Source organism: Nomia melanderi, chromosome 8 (genome assembly GCF_051020985.1).
Source record: "Nomia melanderi isolate GNS246 chromosome 8, iyNomMela1, whole genome shotgun sequence".
Taxonomy (NCBI): Eukaryota; Metazoa; Arthropoda; class Insecta; order Hymenoptera; family Halictidae; genus Nomia; species Nomia melanderi.
The window spans coordinates 12,629,674-12,645,316 of record NC_135006.1 but is presented as its reverse complement, the minus strand read 5'-3'; the positions used below and the strand labels follow the sequence as shown (position 1 = coordinate 12,645,316).

General features: G+C 42.2%; 1 protein-coding gene and 1 long non-coding RNA gene across 5 annotated transcripts in view; one reads left to right on the top strand and one right to left on the bottom strand.

Moving 5' to 3' along the window:
- Window positions 1–15,643, bottom strand: part of LOC116427458 (uncharacterized) — a 267,123-nt gene that overhangs the window by 203,086 nt on the left and 48,394 nt on the right. The gene's annotated exons all lie outside the window — the stretch shown is intronic.
- Window positions 1–15,643, top strand: part of Calx (sodium/calcium exchanger 3) — a 241,357-nt gene that overhangs the window by 215,945 nt on the left and 9,769 nt on the right. For all 3 annotated transcript variants that reach the window (XM_076369801.1, XM_031977811.2, XM_031977812.2), the window contains one exon: window positions 12,264–12,435. In XM_076369801.1, the coding sequence (XP_076225916.1) occupies window positions 12,264–12,435 (172 nt within the window). The remainder of the gene's footprint in view (window positions 1–12,263; window positions 12,436–15,643) is intronic.

Below are 15,643 nucleotides of genomic sequence, written 5' to 3'. Positions count from 1 at the left end.
AATTTTATGCGGCTCGGACTCGAGGACGGGACCGCGCCGCCTAACGATTCGCGCGCTGTATCGATCAATCGTTGCGTTCCTTTCCCCGACGGAAGAGGGCTCGGGGGAAGTTGCTACGAGACTTTCGCATTTACATTGGTCTCGGGGAACCTGGGAGCTCCGAGGATTATTAAGGTCTGCGCGGGCTGTCACGGTGGAAGCTGAGTGGCTCGGTTCGATGGAGACTCGATGTTTGCGGCGGAAGGATAATAGTTTCCTGCTTTCGAATTCCCTGGGAATGTATGTCTTGGATCTCGACTGTTGCGGAATGCTGAGACCTATCGGTCGCACGAGGATGAGAACTGTTTGCGAATGATCGAAGGCTCTCTGTAAAAGAATTCTGCTCGACTTTGAACATACTTCGATCTTTTCCCTTCGGACTGAAGGTCTCATTGGTTACATTCATTTTAACCCTCGGAAGTTCGTTAGAAATGTTTGATATTGTTTGAAGACGGTATTCCTTGAAACTCGCAGAGAAATCACAAGCATAGTGAACGAAGTTATTTTATTCGAATACTTCAAGTATCGAGATGATTCATTTGAACTCTTCGCACTCAGGTCTTCGCTAGAGTTTTAACACGTTGCCAGAATTTCGAGCATTTTCTTATAGTAAGATTTATTCCTTTATAATAGAGGAAAATAGTATTAAATATAATTATTAATGTTCTCACCGCTTTGCAACGCACACCGACCGTGACCATAAAATTGAAAATATTTTGGTACAAACATTGGCGTGTACCACGTGTACACGTGGCACGGAACGTGTTAACTGTCACCTTAGCATAGTTATCGTGCTAATTAAGAATATACCTGAAAGCTGTTTCATAGTCCACCGTACACTAAACTTACTCCAAACTTCATAGTACTCCGTACACACTCTGGCTTCCCGATCCAATACGTTATCATTATCCAACAGCTATCCTCAAAGGCCATCCATCATATCCAAAGAAATCCCCTTCGCTCAGGCGAATCTAGCACGAAGCACCGTAACTTTCTACAAACAGTCTCCAACATCCGTGGAAGCCACTACGAACGACTGGTAACACGCCTCGCCTACCAACGTTCCGTTCCAACATCAACAATCCTCGAGCCCCGTCCCCCGCGAACCGAAAGCGCCATCAGCTACGATCTCAAACATCAGTGGCCAAAGTTCCGGCAATAATGTCGGCCATATAAATCAGAAATTGCTTGCGCGGCTCGTAACTCGGAGGACTTTAGAGGCGTTTCGTCGCAACGGTCTACAGCGGAAACTGCTGGAAAGGTAGCCGGGCGATGGCACGAGAACGATAACGGGGAATCCCCGGTTCGGAGATTGCGGCGAGCCCACGGGAACCGATACAGCCCCGATATCGGGATCTTGGCTCGCCGCATAAATATTGATGAGCTCTTCGAGGGACTTTCGGCTGGCTTCGCGAAAGCCACGAGCGGCGCTCGGAAGCCGACCGGGTTCTTTAAATAATGCCGGCGGCCCGTGAATTATAGAAATTCCACCGGCATATCGAATCACGAGCGGGAACAAACGCGCGATTGGTTCGAACGACCGGGACGCAGTCCGCATGCAGCCGCCGCGACGCGACGCGACGCGAGGCCGTTTCGAGCCTTGGGATTTCATTAACTCCAAGGACAACGGCGCACGTGCGCGATTTCGCTCGGCGGTAAACAGGACGTGGCGGGGAGAGCTTCGATATCTACGATCGAGAGCTGGAAATGGAAGAGTTCAACCCTTCGCGGACGAATGTCGACGTCCCGGCGAGATCGGACGTTATTTGGAGGACTGGCTCGCGAACAAATGACTTAACTCGAAAGTTTCTCAATGGAAATGTACAATATTCTACGATGAGATACAGACGATGTTCTTTGAAATTAATTAATGGGGAAACATATGTGAATTAAGAAGGAAAGTTATTTTATTTCAATATTCCACGTATTGATGCATCGTACAAAGCTTAATATTATATATAAGACTTTAGAATTTTGCAAATTAGAACAAATGGTGACTGAGAGTCACTGGGAGTCAAAGGTTAACCCCTTGCACTCGAAAGTTTGTCAATGGAAATGTTCAACACTTTCTGACGAGATATAGGTGATATTGTTCGAAACTAATTTAACGATAATTCACAGATAAATTATGCGACAGAAGTGTTTCGTTTAAATATTTCACGTGACAATGCGGACTTTCATTTGAAATATTAAATATAGAACTTCATAGTTTTGTTCTGTCGAATCATGCGGCGACTGAGAGCCACCTCTCGAGTGCGAAGGGTTAATTAGTGGAACAGCAAGAGATTAGCGCGTGGTTTCCTGTTTTCCTGTCAATTAAGCGATCGATGTATAATTTAACTTCATCTGCCGAAGGTTTTGTACGTTTCAAGGAATCTTCGTGCACAGAGGATTAATTGCTTGAATAACGAGGGATCGATGTGAGGCCTTTCTGTTCGTTTCTGTTAGTATTTTAGGTATCGATGTAGAATTCTGATTTTCTGGGATTTTCTTGGTCTTCACTTTGTTCGATTTGTAATTATGTAAGCTGTAGGTTGATTCGTTTCTGGAGGAAGGATATTCTTTCATGGGAATAGTTTGTTTCCATTTCTGTCGATTGTGAATGATTAAATGGAGTTTGTGGAGTGAGACTATATGACAATTAAAATCGTGCGTCAGAGAAATATGGAGGGTAGATGTACGCGCGAGGAAAAAGAGAATGAACGAAGGGGAAAATAAACAACGGAACGAATTGCAGATCGAAAAAGAAGGGAATTTCAATGGAAGGTTAAAGGTGATAGACTGCGGATCGTTTGCATTTACATCGGACGCGATTGAGTGGAACCAATTAAAAGGAAAACCCTAACGAACCTCGACACGAACGTCGTTCCTTTTTCGATCGAGCGTAATCGCTCGTTCTAAATTAAACACTGACGTTTTCGTTTCACCCTCAGCTTTCATTAGTATTTATTATACTAACTTCATTTCTGATTTGTTTTCTAATATTGTGTTATATGAACAATCTTACGAACATCCGTTTATAAAGCCTTCAACGAAGTGGTCCCTGAAAACTGGAGTTTCTAACCTTCAACTTTCATTTCTATTTACCACAACTATAATCTGCAATGTACCTTCTCACTTACCGTATTAAAAGTTTCAATGTTTCCTCATCACTTCACCAATCTTCATTTCACAGAGCTATTACTAAGAATCTGAGATAACTTCCATTAGGTAACTTTAATTTTCAACGAAATCGTCCCTCAGAACTTTCATTTAAGCTTCAACTCTCACTTCCACTTATGCAATTAATTATTTCTTATTTTATTACATCCATATCCCCATCAACGTCTCCACATTTATCAAACATTGTTATCTTACAAAGCAGAACACCAAAAGCTCTCGATCGTTCCGAGTTAACAACGTCACGAGAATCTCATTCTACGCATAGTTCCTTCCTACGTCGGAAAATAGGAACAATTATTAATTATTTACCTAATAATCATATTACACCATTGTCAACTTATCTGTATTACTAAATATTTTTAATCGACAGCACTCATCTTGCATATTGTAATTTATCCAAGCAATCCAAAGCGTCGGCCATCGATGACCGACACAGCATTTAACGCGATAACCTCAGCTCCCTCCGAAACCATCCCCCGAAACCGGAATTTCCTGCGCAATTTCAGTCGGGGGACAAAGAACCGGGGCCAAGCACAAAAACGTCGCGCCGCCTTTCGGTCGGCCGACTCGTCGCAACAAAAACAGGGGAGAAAGGGGTAGCGAACGAGCGGTCAGCGACATAGTTTCGCTCGGTCTAAGGGTCTATGCACACGAGCGAAGCCAGTCGTTGACGCTGACGATTTTACGTGCATGTACCATACACACGGAGCAAATTTCATCTTACGCAACGTACACAATGAGAAAAAAGAGACACATATATAGTGGTGTTACTATTATTATAGATACTGCAGTCCGTTTTACAGCCTGTCCTTCGCTCACACTCATTCTTACATTCACTCTTCTTAAAAATACTTTAACCTACGCTGAAAAATTCTAGACACTACATATATATATATATATATCATTATTGTCGCGAATCGATGGGAGCACGCGTCGTTCGTGTGCGGAGGCCATGAATGTCCGCGAATCGTCGCGGTACCGTCGCGGAACGAAAAAATCGGAGGCGCGCGCCCGCGCACATATTTTCCATGGATTTTTACGAGCGTGTACGAGGAAACGACGCCGCGGAGTCACGGAATATGCAAATCGCCGCGATAATCCTGCTCGTACCGTTCCACCGAGCGATTAAATTAAAGTTTCAGGATACCGCCGGCCGATATAACTTTAATTATAGAAGGAACAACACGGCTCGCGGATAAGGGTGCGCTCAACGTCGCAGCTTCGATGCCAAGGAAAAGAGCATCGATCATGGCGATGAAATATGTACGAGATCAGCGATAGAAAAAAGGATCGCGAAAAGTACTTAGATCGACGAGTATGTCGGGAATTTGTAATTTTATTTGCGCTGGGATTACAGGGTGTGTATTCGATAATGATTATTAATGAGGGATACATAAATATTTGCATTTTATGCGTATGAAAGGTGGCTTAGTGGAAACAATCTTTTCCTGAGAGAGCTACCGATTTTCTCCGCGAGAGAGCTATTGCTTGACGCCATTTTTCTCCACGAGAGAGCTACTGCTCAGTTATGATAACTTTAATCGAAATATTTTTGAAATGTTACTTTGTTTACTGTTTCTACTGTCTTCTTGTCATTTAATATTTCTACGCTCTGACGCTTTGCGATGCGAACGGTAGCTTAACCCTTCGCGGACGAACACATTTCGACGAGATGCAACGTTCATATTCGGAAGACTAAGTCGCAGACAAATGATTTAATTACTCGAACGGCTGGAGAATGGCGCGTAGTTTCCCTTTTCCCTGTTAATTAAGCAACTGATACATGATTTATCTTTATCTCTTGAAGGTTTCGTATATTCCCAAGAATCTTCGTCCGCAAAGGGTTAAAACGGTCCCTGGATCGACCGTGATTTTCGGTATCCCGACGATCAATTTCCGTGACTCGATGGCCTCGAAGTGTTAATTTACAAACTACCTTGCTTTAAAAGAAAATGCGTTGGCTCGCGTGTCCGCGTAATCAACGTCGCTGCACGTTTCTGCTGCCGGCTAACGCTGCAAACGCGATGTACTCACGATTTATTAACGAGAGAAGTTAGTGCTATTGTTGTTTGTTGTGGCTGATCGTTCGTTTTGATCGCGGCGTAAGTTATGTTTGTGAGTACTAGATTGAATGATTGCTCGTTTACGTGAATCTATTAATTCCGTGTCATGAAGTAGTGAAAGTATGATTACAAGCTGGTAATCTAACTTGTTATATCAGTCCAGCTAATGTTCTCGCGGACAAATTGCAAGTTATCTCGAGGAAAGTAGAAAAGGTGCCTATTTGTGACGAACATCGTAATTGGAGTAGAGTAGATTCGATGTTAGAAATTATCTGGATGATCGGTAGCTTTAGAAGGCTATAATGTATTTTTGTTAGCAGGATTATCTCAGTTCGTTTGTTGATATTCGTGAATCGTTGATATTATATAAAAATCTGACGCGCGCGTCTCGTTGCACGGTTAAAAAATAATATGCCATTCTCTTTCATTAATCACCCGGACTCCGGATTCTCATATTTCTGACCGGCATTGCACGCACGATAAAAACGAAATATGATTGCCACGGGCCAACTCCATAACGTTCGCCGAGTCTCGAATTATGCGCGGTCGTTTATCATCGAGGCGAGCTCGCGCTTAAAAAATACCCGTCGTTGTTTAAACTAATGCCCTCGAACGCCGGTACCACCGAACGAAATGTCACGTCTTAAAAACCGCGCGGCGAATATCTGGTTTTATCGCGCCACTGAATTTTTCAAAGCAATGTCATCAGTGTTGAAAATATAAAACATCAAATACCTAACTATAATCTAATAACGGCGACTCTTCGAATCTCGAAATTTAAATGACAGAACTGTGCAATATTTCTCACAGAATTTTCAAATTCTAATAACGAAACTCAAATATTTTCTACGCGATCGTTAATACAGCAACAAAACGTGATACTGTCAACTGCCTTAAATATATAGAAAATCAAACACCTAACTATAACAACTGCAACGTTCTAAACTATCAAACTTAACTCTTTGCGCTCGGAAGTATTTCGTTAGAACATTTTCTAACTAGACAAAGACGTTCGTTTAGATTAACACTGAAACTACCAAGCTCTTAAATTAACTTTTGAGAATTCCTTTACAGAAGCTACAAATGTGAATCTATCTAGGTTCGTATCGGTTTAAACTTCGGCTTAGGTATTAATCAGTTTCTTTAGTAACTCCTCAAAGAGGTATTCGTAACTTTTCAGTAGTCGCGGAAGAAAACGTCGAGGAATGTCATTTTGACCCATCCGGTAGTTCTAGTGTTAACTCGAAAAGAAATCGCAAGTGAATTGAGGAAGCTATTTTAGCCACAGTTCAATATTAATTATTTTTCATGTACAGTTCAATATTAAATATCAGATTTTACAGTTTCACTGCATCGAATCAGGTGACTGAGAGTCGCCTCTCGAGTACAAAGGGTTAAATGCCAAAGTTGTCCGATGCCTCTCGCAAGACCAATAAAAACGAGATTCCCCTTTGACGATCACTAACCAATCAACCTCCAATTCAAAGAGCCGACTAATTAAGCCACTCGCGATGCCCAAAGGAGAAAATTCTTCGCTCGAGCCTTGAAAAACGACACGGCGCGCGCCTGGCGCAGGTTTTAACCCTTTGCGGACGAAGATTGCTGAAAGTATACAAAATCCTTTGCGAATTCTACTAAATTAAACACTGAATGCTTAACACTATTCCAACCGCGACCAGTCGAATTACTGTTTTCAAAATTTCGATTAGAATTTCCTATAGGACGCAATTGAATCGCCTTTATACTTCACGACTTTTCCTAAAATATATGTATAAAACATTTCTCAATATTCACCCCTTTTTTTATTGTTTATTTTCCGAGAGAAATTTGTAGTCTGTCTTACCAACCACGACCGGTCGTTTGACCGGTAGAACGATTTATATCTTTTTGTAATAGTATTCTCTCAAAGACTCAATTCCGAAACTATAAAGTCGTTACGAACGAAAGGTAATGCAGTTGCGGCATGTTTTTAGCCAAAAAGTGCCTTTCCCGCTCGCCTATCGGCCTCGGTAAAATCGGTAAAATCTAAATGTCGGAGATGGCCTTTACAGGTATTTTTCAGTATCCTAGATTTAGCCGGGATAAATGCATGGATTTTATATAGAGAATCCACGGGAGAAGAGATTTCGAGGTAGGAATTTTTCTTTCAATTGGCAGAAGAACTCGCCATTGAATATCAAAAAGAACTAGAGTTAGGCGAAGAAAATCAAGCAACACCCGTCACAAATACAAGTAGAGGTTCACGCGAACGGAAACCATGCCAAATAAGATATTGCACGAACAATGAGACTAACGAAATCTGTCTAAAATGTAAAAAGTACGTGTGTGGGAAATGTACAATCGACAAACCTATTTGTAAAAAATGCGGTGAAGACGAATAAAATGTAAATTATATACTTCTAAATAAAAGAAACTATATTTGTATACTGTCAAATTGGCTGTTATCCTCATTCTATATTAAAAAATATAAGTTGTGCTAAAGACCAGTCATTTGACTGGTCGCGGTAGGAATAGCGTTAAATCATAGAGAATAAGGGAACCGTGTACTGATTTCTTGTTGTCCGAACAGTTAAATTATTTGTTCACAACTGGGTATTACAAACGTGGAAGTTTGATCTCAGCAAAATGCCGACATTCGTCCGCAAACGGTTAATCCATGAGTACACGCGAGCTGCGCGATGCCGATACGACCTCGAGTTAAAGGCATTCCGGCGTTCGCGTCAGCCGGTTCTCGCGCGCATAAATACACAAGTCGTTCTAGTCGGCGCAATGGCCAATAACTGGAGGCGTCGAGCGGAAACTGCGGGGCGTGAGCCGCGGCGCAGCTCGCGATTAAACGGAGGTACTAACCTATTGATGCCTGCAGCGAGTAGCTAACAGTAATAACAATATTCTCCTTAACTGAAAGTAACGGCGGAGTTAATTTACGACAAGAGATTAATCGACTTTCCGTGAGGTAGACAAAGCGAACGATAAATTGAATATCGAGGCGTAAAGGGTAAAACGTAAATAAGTTTGAGAGCAACGTTCATTAATGAACGAAGAAACTAGACGGTACACTAAGAGAACGGAAGATAAAAATTCTATGAAAAATAGAATAGACAGAAAGACTAACCCTTTACGGACGAACACTAACCCTAATCGGACCACGGACTTCACATTTGAACTTTCTACTTAAATTCTCTGATTACTTCATATCGCATTTCCTAGAATTCTTCGCTTTTAGAACGTGAGCCCTATAAACAAAAAGAGTAACACTTTACTCATTCATTTTATTCTCACAAGTGACAGAGTCACTACGATTCATTACAACACGTGGTGATTGGGTTGAAGTGCGCGAAGCTTGCAACATATACATCGAATTCAATAGTAAAAAATGGAACTACTCAGTATTCCAAATATGAAAATTTCCTCTAACGAGACGCCGACATTCGTCAGGGTTAAACCGGATAACACCGATAACCCGAGGATGCAGTTACGTAAATCAAACGGGTCGAAGCAAAAGTAGACCACGAGCAGCTCCAAAAAAACAAATTGAATGAACTAGCCGCAGGATCAGGCGATCAGGAGCAAGATTTAGTGGAACAACAGTAACCATCGAATTAAACTCGGATCCGAGCCGGCTGGCATGCCGGTCTGGAAACGGGAAGCGCATCGAGCTCGAAAGTATCGTATCGGCGCGATGACAAATCGCGGAGGTAAGAGCGGAAGGAGCGCCGTTACGCCGAAGTTGCGGCCGGAGACGCAAACAAAACCGTGGTGCCGTTTTAAAAGTTCCGGGGGTGGCTATCTGTAAGTTTCTTTCCGTAAATCTGAAAGTTGTTCGCGCCGCTCGGAATTTATGTCGCGGCGACGGAGCTCCCTCCCCCCGGAAACCCGATCCCGTTTCTTCCGGGCAACGGTCCACCGAAGTTGGCCGGTTGTCCCGATGTTCCATAACATCCGGCCGCCGCGGCGGGGCTGCGGAGCCGCTCGTTGATGAAGAGCGGTTTGATCAGCCGCGCGGACCCGGCCTAACGAATTTACGCTGCGTGCGGTCGGTTATTACGCGTTCGTCGCACGTTCCCGCGTGTCATTATTCCGGGGCTGTTGGCAATGCCACTGGACGTCCGTTTGATCAAGCTTTATGCGTTTGCCAAGCGGCGTTATGGTATTTGCGAGGACGGCCCCCGGTGCATCGGGGAAAAGTGAATTGGCAGCGGCTGCTTTTATTCGATCCGAGTGCATTCTGCTGCTGAATTAGTAAATATTTGGGAGGACCGAGTTGGGGAAGAGGTAGTCAGTTAGTTACAGGTATTAGAGGACTGATTATCCACATAGATTCACTTCACTAATCGATGAATCACTGAATTGCTTGGGGAGAGCTCCCACTTTTCAACGTATTGCCCTTTACTCTGTTTATCCTTTCTTTTGTCGTTCAGTGGGTCTCAAACTGAGACTATTTGTACGAAACAGAATTTTTAACCAGATTGAATAAGTTCGATTGAAGATAATGAAAGAGGTTGTAGTTAGTTCTTTTTAGGAGGGTAAGTGTTAAGCTACTAGATACAGGTATTAGAGGACTGATTATCCGCATAGATTGACCCTTTGCGGACGACGATTCTCTAGAGTGTACGAAACCTTTTGTAGATTCTGCCAAATCACACATCGAATGCCAAAATGATGCAGAATAAGGAAATTATGTACTGATCTCTTACTGTTCGAGTAGTTGAATCATTTGTGTGCTACTTAATATTACAAACATCGACGTTAGATCTCGGCGAGGTGTCGACATTCGTCCGCAAAGGGTTAACCGTTTGAGTGCTGAGGCGCTATAGCGCTCTTGCTTTGTGCCGAAATTGCGGAGAGCGCTTCTGTTTATCAATTATAATTTTCCTACTATGTTCTTCGAGAAATAAATCTAAGTAAATTTATTTGAATACATGTTATTTCTTGATATTTCTTTGTAATAACACAATATTTGTGATCTCGTTAGATAAGTACTCTTATTAATTTTTCTGCATACACGCCCAATCACATCCAAACTTACAGACCTTCGATGTTCGATTGAAAAGTGAAACTGAATTGTTTAGGGAGATCTCCCACTTTTCACTTAGCAACGTTTACTCTGTTTATCCTTTCTTTTGTCGTTTAGCGAGCCTTAAACTGAGATTATTCGCAATCGAATACAGTTTGTAAAAACAAAGTTTCCAACCAAATCAATCGAACTCGTCCGATTGAAGATAACGAAAGTTGTAGTTACAGTTCTTTAAGCTACCAGATCTTATCAAACTACCACTGTACACTCCCAAAGATAGCACTCGACGACAATTACTCTCGAATCTCGAGTACCTAAACCTTCCTCCGAACTGCTCGAACCTCAGAAAATCCAACGTTCAAAATTCATCTGCTCCTGAAGGTGACAGCCGCGCCGCGCGGACGGCTACAACGTCCACAGTACACCGACCGCGGAAGCTTTTACTGAAACAAGTGCTCGGCGTATTTGCACGCCTAGTTAAACGCGACGAGCCGCTGACCGTAAACTGCAAACTGGCACGGACGACGTGTTCGAGTTGTGCGAAGGTGTTGCCGCAAATCGCGGCGCGCCGCAAGCTTTAGCGCTACACCTCCGAACGGCGAGCCCTCTGTGCCACGGACGCCTGGACGGTGTTCGAACAGTCGTACGTTAGCCTCTAAAGCGAACCCGGAAAGAGGGGGGGGTGGAAGGCAGAGGACGGAAGGTCGAGTATCGTGTAACGAGGATGTACAGTGCCTCTGTTCCTGGAGGCGTTCGTGGCCGGCCATCGCCCCTCGTATTGTCCCGGAGTACCATTCAATTTGGCTCAGGGGGTAACCGGAGAGCACTGTGTCCGGGCTTCTTCCAGTGGTCCCCGGTGAAATGTAATTGCGTTCGATTGTGAAGCCGCTGGCCCCACGAACGAGAGCTTGGCGGATCGTGCGGGAAGTGGTTTAGCTTTGAAATTAACCTTTTGCACTCCGCCGCAACGGAGGTAACGTTTCTGGTATTGGATAGTCGGGAAAACACGGGGACGGCTGAAATTGTTGCGTTACGCGTGCATCTTGACAAGGATAATGAAAGGTCTTTGAGGTTTAATCGGCGGGATTGTAGAAGCTTGCAGCGCCGAGGGTTTGTAGACGTTAATTCATGTCGGATAGAGGATTAACCCTTTGTACTCGAGAGGCGACTCCCAGCCGGATCGTTTGATACTGCGGAATGGTACTCCGCTGGTTACCATTGAGCTTGTTCCGTAATTTATCGATTAAGTCGTTTTAACAGTGGAAATAACGAATAGTCGAACTGACTTTTCGAGGATTTTCTGTAGAAATTCCGTCAGTGCTGTTGAAATTTCTATTGATTTGCCATTCAGTTTGCCTGTAAATCAATTTCTGCGGTAATTTCGACGAGAATTATGTTATCCTCGTAATAATTATAGAGAGAATTTTAAATTTTGACGTCTCTGGTAGTTCTGGTGTTAAGGAACCTTGTCTGTATCTAATTGGAAAGTATTAACCCCTTGCAATCGAAAGTTTATCGCTAGAAATATTCGATATTCTCCGATGAGATACGGACGATGTTCTTTAAAACTAATTAATGAGAAAACATATGAATTAAGAAGGAAAGTTATTTTATTTCAATATTCCGTGTATTGGTACATGATGCAAAGTTTAATATTATATATAAGACTTCAGAATTTTTCAAATCAAATCAAGTGGTGACTGAGAGTCACCTCCCGAGTGCAAAAGTTTAAATATTTCGAGTTAAACTTTCGAGTGCGAAGGGTGAAGGTGTAAGTTTGGGTGTCATCAGTTTTAAGTATCGTGCAGCTATTGAATGAGAATGTTATTGTAAGGAGCTCATAGAGTCTCAGAAATTGAAAGGAAAGCCAGGAGACTGGTCCATAGAAATCGATACACAAAGAGGCAGCCGGGGGACAAAACGGAAGCAAATAGTTGCGGCCGCTGCAAAGGGAAAATCTGAGCATGTGACTTTTATTGCAGACACGTTCGCGAGCAAGGTGGCCGCCTGCCAGGACAAGTACGCCGATGCGAGCGTGGGGAACGTGACCGGAAGTAACGCGGTGAACGTCTTCCTGGGGATCGGCATCGCGTGGAGCATCGCAGCCATTTACCATGCCTGCCATGGCGAGCGGTTCGAAGTGGAACCCGGCAAGTCAGTACCGATTCAGCCTTACTGTTTTCAATGCTTCTTTGTACCGCGTGTTTCAAAGTATACGTGAGTCACTTGGCTCCGCCCCTTTAGAATATTGTAAGCTCTAGAACGCCCTGTATCGTTGGAATTTAATTTTAATATTCCTTAACTCTGTTATTTATATCGACGAATTTTAATCTTTTTAAAAATTCTTTAGTCGGTATGTTTCAAGGTATACGTGATTCACTTGGCTCCACCCCTTTAGAATATTGTAAGCTCTAGAACGCCCTGTATCGTTGGAATTTAATTTTAATATTCCTTAACTCTGTTATTTATATCTACGAATTTTAATCTTTTTAAAAATTCTTTAGTCAGTATGTTTCAAGGTATACGTGATTCACTTGGCTCCACCCCTTTAGAATATTGTAAGCTCTGGAACGCCCTGTATCGTTGGAATTTAATTTTAATATTCCTTAACTCTGTTATTTGTATCGATGAGTTTTAATTTTTCTTAAAATCCTTTAGTCAGTATGTTTAAAAGTATACGTGATCCACTTGGCTCCGCCCCTTTAGAATATTGTAAACTATGGAACCCCCTGTATCGTTGAAATATATACTTCGGAACCTCCTATACATCGGAGCTTCATCTTAATATTCTTGAAATTGCGTCTTGCGCTACTTGCCCCTGACTTTTCAACTAATTCTCTTTGTACAGCATGTTTCAAAATACACATAGCTCACTTAGCTTCGCCCCTTTAGAATGTGACAGACTTCGAAACACGCTATACCTAAATTTTCCCTTAACGCCTAAGAATCTTTCCTCCACCATCTTATCTCTACCTTCCTATCGTATTTTCGCGTTAGGTAACCCGTCGCGCACTTTGAAGCGCCTTCTACCCTCGAAACTTAATCGAAACTTTCGGAGGTACTCTTTCTTTTATTCGAACGTAAAGAGACAGAGCTGCCCGCCACGTGGGCCCTCCAAAGTTGATTTTCGCGAGGAGACCGATACGAAAACGAGAAAACTTCCGCGGACGACTATCTTCTCGAACTTCCTCGAGAAAGATGATCGACGCTCGACGTCAACTCCTCGCTCGCTCGTTTCGCCCGGAGTTTCGCGAGAACTCTAACGCGCTTCACAGAACTCACATTTATTATAACAACGTCGAGGACACTTCACCGTCGCGTCGCGCCCTCGTTTCCCTTGATCCAGATCGTCCAGAGTCCCGACCGATAAAATCAAGCTTGACGAATACGCTGGAAAATTCGAGTGCCAACATTCAATTTCAATATTCGAAAACAATTTCTCGCGTTACCACTAACCGGTCTCCTTCGTTTATCTGGCCTGCCGATCGCTTGATTCGGGTAATCAAGATTTTGTCGTGTCCGATTATCACTGAAATTCATCATAAAACAACCGTCGAAGTACTTTTTCAAATCTGGCAGCCCACTTTTCACGAATCGCAGTTCGACGATCACGTCCGGAGCTCTTCTGCAAGATTGATGTTTCACGGGAACGTCAGGAGGTAGATTTAAAGTTCTTGATAGTTATCAGTGCCGCGATGTCTCGTCGCGACGGGATCGGATAAGACACCGGGACGACTGGAAACGAAACAATATCGGATGGATCAGTCGGACGCAGCGACGATAACTGGCTGTCGTTTCCCGTTAGCAGTTTCTCTAGCACCGGAGTACCCTCCAGGACAGGGGTCAACGACCTTCTAACCCTTCGATTTCATACGGCGAAATCATGAAGTCTGACATTTAACCCCTTGCCTTACAATAACCTGTCGCGTAGCGTAGATTTTAACCCTTCGCGGACGAACGTCGACATTCCGGTGAGATGAAGTTTTCATATTTCGAAGACTAAGTAGCAGGCAAATGATTTAATTACTCGGACAACAAGAGGTTAGCATGTAGTTTCTGTTTTTACTATTATCTAACCCCTTGCCCTATGATTTATCTCTCAACTGTGATCGGTACAACTTTGTCAGTAATTATTTATTGAAAAAAGAGGAAAATTCTATGCATATTCTATGTCCACGTTTGTCCTGCAATATAATAATTGATAACAGGAGAATAATGTTCAATTTGAATTCGAAGAAATTAAGTAATATTTATGTTTGTTAAGTTCTAGTTAAAATGTTCACCGCGAGTCTCACGTGTTGTTATAAGGCAAGAGGTTGAGCAATTAATATATAATTTAGTTTCCATTTAGTTTACTTTCAATTCAAATTTAATATTATTCTTCTATTATCAATTATTATACGTTGCAGCAAAGATTGATATAGAATATGCCTCTGAATCTTTTTTTCTTAATAAATTATTGATTACAAAATAGTTGGATCGATCATACTTGAGAAATGAATCGTAAAGCAGGGGTTAATATTATAATTCGCACAATGCGTTAATATTGGAATAATGTATCTTCGTTCCTTAACACTAAAACTACCGAGCAATAACACGGAATAAAAATTATAATAAGGAATAAGGATTAAATTGACTTTTTGAAATGAATCTATACAAACTCCAAAAATCCACCTACTGAGACTTCGAATTGATCAACAATTCAGCTTGAGTATTGCTGAATCAATTCTTTTAACTATTTCTCAGAAACATCTGTTACCATTTTAATAATCATAAAAAGAGGAAATCAGGAATTGGTCATTTGACTGATTTCGATTCTTTTGTTCCGCAATTATTGATATCTTAAAAACACTCAATATTTGAAATGATCTCGAAAATAAATAGTTTCATTTGTATACTCCAACGAATGTCTGAAGAAACTGAAAATAATCTATTGTTACAAGTTGTATAGGGATTACATATTAATTGTATTAAATACTCGGTAGTTCTAGCGTTAAACTGAAAATTTCTTCGTGAAAGCCACAAATGTGTACTTACTACGATTTCAATTATATATCAATTTAGGTATTACTAAATCAGTTTCCGCAATAACTTCTGAAGCAAGTATCTGTGCCTTTTCAATCATTCTAAAAGAAGAAACTAGTAATGGGTGATTTTGACCCGTCCGATAGTTTTTGTCAATTCACGTCTGTTTTCTCGATACGTCAGTTTCAAAAAATGTCGTCTACATCTCGTCGGAAAATGTTGAATATTTCTAGTGAAAAACTTTCGAGTACAAAGGGTTAGCAAACGCTGGGTCTGGTTTCGCGTTACCGTTCGTCGGAACGCGGCCAATGACGACGACACTACCCGTCGGTTTGGA